Here is a 7,500-nt window from a genome sequence, read left to right on the forward strand (position 1 = left end):
CTAACCGAGACTTGTCATTTGCACTTATATATTGTTGCTCTTTTGTTAGTTTTGACTGCTTTTATTGTCCTCATTTGTAAGTCGCTTTGGATAAAAGAGTAAAAAAAATTAACTGTGATATATTATACCCAAAAATTCTTCATACAGTGGACTATCAGTAAAACTGATACAAATTTGGGACCAAAAGTTATTCAGACCAAGTCTGGGAAAAAATTTAAGTTCAGGTTTGCATGAACCTGGTTGACAGCATGCCCAGGAGACTACAGGCTGTCATTAAGGCTAAGGCTCACACGACAAAGTATTAATAGTTGTGTAAATATTGACAGCTGTATGAATAATTTTTGGTTTATTGTAATCCATTACATACCTTTCTATCAAAGTTATCTGACATTATCAAGCTGAATTTGTTCTGACACAGTGTAACTCTGAGTTCTTGTTATATTTTATTACCATTTTCTAAACCATAGCGAATAAACTGTGATAATGTGAGAAATGTTGAAGGTGTCTGAATAAATTTTGGTTTAACTGTATCTATTTGATAAATTAAGTTAACCAACTAACATTATACATACTCTTTTGGTTTCTGTACCCAATATTTAAAAAATTTACAAATGCAATGAAAATATTGGTATCGGTACTCAGTATCGGCAAGTACCAAAAATAAAATTATCGGTATCGGGTGAGTACTGGAAAAAGTGGTATCGGTGCATCCCTAGTTTGAACAAACGTATGAATTAGACATTTTTGGGCATCATGCACATTCAAATCTTGTGTAAAATTCTTGGGAATCACAATCGAATGTTGGAAGTGTCTCGGTAGGCAGCTCACTAGATTCTAAGTTTTGAAACGCAGCACATGTCTTTATGGAAGTTCCTCATGCATGGGAAGAGTCAGATGGGCCTGAGATCAGACAGAGTGGAGTGTGACGTTAATGTCATCTACAGGGTGCACTGCTTCAAATCTATCGTCTTACAAATGTCCTAAATAAAAAGAACACTTGTCAGAGGCTGTGTATGTCTGTTTTTATGATGATTGATGTGTGTGAAATATGGTATTACTGCAGAACCCGCCAATGATTTTCAGCGCTGTTTATTACAGGCTTGTGGCGGCTCTGACTGATCAATACTGAGTCAGAGGAAACCGTGACGACAGGACTCCATACCTCTCCATCTCTCATCCATTCTCTCACTTCTTACCGCCTCTGTCCATCATTTCTTCTCTGATACTTTCTCTTTTCCATCCTTCTTTGCTTTACGGCCCTTTTCTTTTCCTATCTCGGTTTCTTATCAACTCTCCGCCCTTAAATTCCTCACTCTTTCCTGTTACTCTGCATTTACATGCTGCAGTCACTCTAGCCCCGTACCGCTGCAGTAATTGGAAAGCCGTCACTGAGCTCGATGTTTAGAGCGAGGGATAGATGGAGAGAGAGATAGCTGGAAAGAGTATGTGAATATGCATGTGTGTTCGGACTGATTGATTTTGACAGTAAAGGCAAAGGTTTAAGGGTAACACTTTACAATAAGGTTCCATTTGTTAACATTAGTTAACTACAGTAGCTAAAATAAAAATACTAAAGCATTTAATAATCTTAGTTAATGTTGATTTCAACATTTACTAATATGTTATTAAAATCTAAAGTTGTATCTGTTAATGTTATTTAATGGACCTGAGCTAACATGGACTAACAATAAACAGTTGTATTTGTAACTAACGTTAACAAAGATTAATAAATACCGTAAGATAGTATTGCTTATTGCTTATTAGTTAATGCATTAAATATAGTTAACAAATGGAACCTTATTGTAAAGTGTTACCGGTTTAAGAATTTCCTTGCTCATGCTGGAAGACATCAGCTTCTTTTTGAGAATCAAAACAGAGGAGTCTATTTGCTAAACAGTTTTTGCATGGCAAAATTTAGCACAAAAACCTGCTAAATTTTCACTAACCACCTGCAATCCAGTTTAACTACTGTGTAAGCCGTGTATATATTTTTATAAATATTTTTATTTTTTAATTTGACATATAATACAAAATTGTATACATACGAATTATAGCTTCAGTTCGCAAAATATGCGAAATAAAGAAAAAGATAAAAAATAAAAATGTTTTTAATAAAATCAAACCTCATACATCGTATATAATATAATATAAAATATAATCTACACATATTGAAGTGACACATATATATATATATAATATGCATGTGTGTGTGTACATACGTATACATATATATATTCCCAGTACAGTTGGCCAGATTATCGAAGTATGCTGCTTTCTCCACTTACGTTGTGCAAATTTAATTCAGTGCATGTTTGTGTGATTTACCTTATTTGCATAACACCTTTAGTGTATCAGGTAAAAAACAGCTCAAATAAACAATGCATAAACAAGCGTGAGTCATTCTCAATGAATTCACCCCAAAACATTTGAGCAGAATTCCAATTGAGGGAAAGTTGACATCCTTAGGACACACAAACCTGTTAAAGCCTATTAAACATCATTCTCTTGTGTGTGTTTTGCTGTACTTCTAGTTTCGTTCCTGACTGGACTGAAAACAGGAATCATGTTGGGATGTTGCCTTTTCGCTGGCGTGTGTGTGTGTGGAATGAATGGGAGAACGATTTGCAATGAATGAGAGAGACAGGGCTGTAGCCACTCTGCCTGCAGCTGCATTAACATTCAGAAGCTGTCTTACTGACAGAGAGAGAGAGAGGGAGAGGGAGAGGGAGATGGGGAGGGCAGAGAGACAGGGGAGGGAGGGGAGGACTTGGAGGGCAGAGAGAGGGAGAGAGAGGGGGTAGGAGGGGCTGTTGATTACAGCACTAGGATTGAATGTGTGTGTGTGTTTGTGGATGCAGGGCTTTTGGGGGGGGGGGGGTAAATTGTGCTTAACCCCCCCACACACTAATCAATCCAGACCCCTGGCGCCCGCGCGTTGTCGTCTGCGACCGTCCGCGTACGGATAGAATGTTGAGGGTGGGAGCGCGCCAGCCCAGCCACGGGGAAACAGCGCAGCCGCGTCACAGCGTGTGTGCGTGTGCGAGCGTGTTCGAGCGTGTGCACCAGAGCCACGGGGAGTGAACATGCCCCACTCGTGGCGAATGCAGCCCGAGCGCTCGGCGCCGTTCGCGACAGGCAGCCGTTAACGGGAGCGAGGGGGAGGGCGGGGAGTGCTCAGAGGGAGGAGAGGTGGAAGAAAGGAGGAGAGAGGAGCAGAGAAGGAGAAGAGGAATAGGAAGAGAGGGAGTGAGCAGCTTTCACCTGACGCTGGCCCTGGCCGGTTCAGGAATAACACACGCACGCTTCTCGCGGGACCATGTCGGTGACCACCGGATTTGGCTACCAGTTGCCGGGCATCACCACGGTAACCTATGTTTTTGTTTACAGCCCGGGGACGGTCCAGCGGGACCCGAGCCCTCCTCCCGCGGGGCCCTCGCACACACTCTCAGGAGCCCGGGGCCCCAAACGGAAACTCTACAGCGCCGTGCCGGGGCGCACCTTCATCGTGGTCAAACCGTACACGCCGCAAGGAGAGGGAGAGATCCAGTTAAACCGCGGAGAGAGGGTCAAAGGTGAGTGCCCTTTCCCTGCTAATCGCTTTGCACCTGACAGCTGTCAATCATCTGGAAAAGGGGCGGAGTTAGGCCAAGTTTGCTCTGTTATCATGGTTTGTGTGTTGTGTGTGTTGCAATGTGTCTCTCATGCTGTTAGAGTTGATTTGTTGGATCTTTAGCATCTTTATCGGTCTGTCCGGGAAGTTACTTTCTTGCAACAAAAAAAAAATATCGCTTTTCACATAATCATGTGTAATGGAAGGGGAATATCTGTTGTTATGAACTGACAAGGCTGTTTGGATTATTTGAGTTCAACTCAGTTTGTTTAACTAAAACAGGGTAATATCAGTTATCGGTCGATAATCTCAAAATGGCATTGTCAAAAAAATAAATAAATAAATAATGATAACAATTCTGATTTTCCCTGTGTTCATGCTTTGTAAATTAATTATACAGCTGTACTTTTTATTTATAAAATTGATGTGCTAAATTAAATGTGTATTTATTATAGTGCTGGTCAATTAATCGCGTCCAAAATAAAAGTTTTTGAGTGCATAATATATGTGCGTGTACTGTGTATATTTATTATGTATATATAAATACACTCAAATGCATGTATATATTTAAGAAAAATATGTTATGTTTTTTAGTTATTAAATATATTTTTATATATAATATAAATTACATGAATATAAGTATATACATGTAAATACATGTAAATATTTTCAAAATATATACACCCACATATATTATATAAACAAACTTTTATTTTGGATGTGATTAATCGCAATTGCTCGACACAAATTTATTAATGTTAATATTTTAATAATACAAATAAATATACATTTAAACATTTAAAAATATTCTGTAAAAATTATATATATATTTGCAAATAAATTTTAAAATTGTATAATTAAATAAAAAATACACAGCTGTTCAATTTCTTTATAAAGTGTCAATTGGAATACACAATATTCTGGCTGGGGACCCAATATGCTTATTTATAATCTGTTGCATACAGTGAAACATTGTCATAGCTATAAGCAGAAAATGGTTTGAGACAGCCTGTAGAACTAAATCTGTGAGTTATGAACAGGACAGTAGCTGAATCTACAGTGACCTACAGATTGTCTGTTTTGCAAGACGCACATGATTTTCCATCTTTAACATGTCAACTGCGCTGGTATGTCTCCGAACGGGGAGACGAAGGGTTGTCGTCTGTCAAACGCTGCTCTCTGGAGACCGTCTCTCACATCACACTCACACACTGATGCTCAACTGTAAGGGACATGCTCGCTTGCTCACGTGCTCTAGCTAGGGAATCTTGATCCAGTGGAGATTCAGCTCAGACAGGATTCATGTATTTGTGCTTTCTATATGCGATGTTATTAAAAGATGTGGTTGTAACTCATACTCACTGCTGAGCAGTCATCTCTCCTTACTCTGTGTATGTGGTAAGTGAACTTTCATGGACTGTAATGTAACAGTCTACCGCTAGCAAGCGGCTAACCATGTGTCACGGTCCAGGTGTGTGGAGGCAGGCAGGATGACGAGGACGACAAGGATTCAAAAGAAGGATATTTAATGTAGCGACAACAAGGCAGAGACAGACACACACTCGGGTAACAGTCACAATAACCAACAACACTAGAATACAAGAGACAGGAACTTATAGGGCAGATAACGAGGGGCAGACAGGTGAACACAATGAGGGTGATTAACTAATGATTAGACGGGCTAAACCAACACAAGGGGAAGAAACCACAACAAACAGTCCACAGGGGTGTTACATTACTCCCCCCTCCCGGAAGGTGCGTCCTCGCACCGTAGAAACAGAGGGAGGGGCGGAGGGGGACTAGGAGGAGGACAAGGCAGTGGATGTGAGATGGTGACAGGGGAAGGCAAAGGGCTGGCAGGCAGAGCAGACAGGTAGAGGTTTCGGCGGAGGATGGACCTCCAGGAGGAGGAGCCAGGGAGACGACAGGGGGGAACCAGAGCAGGAGGAGGAGCCAGGTGGGACCCTAGCGGCCCACGGTGGAGCCGACGGAGGGAGGAGCCATGGAGGAGGAATGTCCACTGACTCCAGGGGGCCGACCAACGGCGGCGGAGCAGGTGGAGGAGGAGCCCGAGGCAGAGACGGAGAGCCAACGAGCCAGGGGGATGCCGAGGATCCGAGGGTGGAGCCGAGGGCTCTGGCGACCAAGGCGGAGATCCAGGGATCCACGGCGGAGCCGGAGCGACTGAGTGGAGGTGGAGCTGACGGGAGGAAGGCCGGAGCGGGTGGGAGAGCGTGTATTTTTGAGGAGCGGGCACTGGAGAGAGCTCTTGGGCTGGAGCCCTTCCTGGGCGTAACTGGGGATCGGGAGCCATTCCGAGGCTCGACAGGGGATCGGGAGCTATTCCGAGGCTCAACAGGGGATCGGGAGCCATTCCGAGGCTCGACAGGGGATCGGGAGCTATTCCGAGGCTCAACAGGGGATCGGGAGCCATTCCGAGGCTCGACAGGGGATCGGGAGCCATTCCTAGGCTCGACAGGGGATCGGGAGCCCTTCCTGGGCTAAACAGAGGATTCCGTGGTCTCTCCTCTAGGTGATTAACTAATAATTGAACGGGCTAAACCAACAACAGGGGAAGAAACCACAACAAACAGTCCACAGGGGTGTTACACCATGTCCCTTTAGTGGCACCGTAGAATGCGTTATTTGTTTCCCATGCCTTTCTGCATACAGATTCACACTTCGGGCACACCCCCTAACCTCACCCCCCAATGTCATCGTCCATCACGATGTTTCACTGTAGACATCGTCCGATGACAATTTGGTAGACATTGCCCAACCCTAGTTTATATAAAATGTATTTATTTTTATATTATAAATATATATTTTTATATAATATATTTTATTCAATATTTTATGGTAATTTATTATATTATAAAATTGTTTAAATATAAAATGTATTTCTTTATTTTTTATATATATAAACTACCATTTAGTGCATTCAATTTGGATTTGGAGTCAGTAATTTTTTTTATAAGGCTGCATTTATTTAATCAAAAATACAGTAAAAACTGTAATATTGTGAAATAATATAACAATTTATAATTATTTAAATATATTTTCAAATGTAATTTATTCCTGTGATTGAATAAATTAATTTCCAGCAGCCATTTCTGCAGTCTTCAGTTTCACATTTTGATCTCAAACTACTGAACTCGACTAAGAGATGCCTGCAATTTTTATTGTATGAATGGAAATTTAATCAAACTCAAAATTAAATATTTTAATAGTTTGAGATACTTTTTTTGAGCTGTAGTCTGTAATTAGTGGCATAAATGCATGAAAAATTTTGATTTACATGTTACATTTACATGCAGTATTCTATTTTTTAGATGAACCTTTTATATTATTTTATTTAATATTTTATAATATTTCTTTTTATAAAATATAATATTTTTAATAATACAAATTTGTGCAAAAAAAAAAAAAGCTTATATGGACATGGTTTGAGTGTGTATTATGGTAATTAAAAACTGCAGGCACATTTTTCCTCATCTAGAATAATCCAGAGATTTGGTGTAAGAACCTCTTCTGCGCACCCAAGTATGCAACTTGTGTAGAATTACTGGTGAATGAGACCCAGTGAGGGTGTTGTGTGTGATGTGATTTTGTGCCCCGATCGCATTAGTTCACCTTTCGAGACTCTCACTCCCTGATAAAATCACGTTTGGGTGCACAAATGTCTGAGACCTTGAGGACTGAATAAACCTGCTTGTGACTTCAGGTTGATAAACTTTAGCTTTCTCATGTGGGAATGTTTACCTCATACAGATGTGTAATGCATTTTGACTGCGTGGCTTCAGTTCATTGGAGCTTACTAACTTCAGCCTTGCTTTGAGGTCGCAGGTGATAAGCGGATGAGGGCTGGAAATATATCCCCCTCACAGGGG

General features: G+C 41.0%; 1 protein-coding gene across 1 annotated transcript in view; it reads left to right on the forward strand.

Annotated features, from left to right (window-relative positions):
- Positions 1-7,500, forward strand: part of LOC107559873 (SH3 and multiple ankyrin repeat domains protein 3-like) — a 161,241-nt gene that overhangs the window by 69,101 nt on the left and 84,640 nt on the right. Inside the window, exon 9 of the mRNA XM_016243895.1 lies at positions 3,388-3,572. Within this exon, the coding sequence (XP_016099381.1) occupies positions 3,388-3,572 (185 nt within the window). The remainder of the gene's footprint in view (positions 1-3,387; positions 3,573-7,500) is intronic.

Source organism: Sinocyclocheilus grahami, unplaced genomic scaffold (genome assembly GCF_001515645.1).
Source record: "Sinocyclocheilus grahami isolate Dianchi unplaced genomic scaffold, SAMN03320097.WGS_v1.1 scaffold22.1, whole genome shotgun sequence".
Taxonomy (NCBI): Eukaryota; Metazoa; Chordata; class Actinopteri; order Cypriniformes; family Cyprinidae; genus Sinocyclocheilus; species Sinocyclocheilus grahami.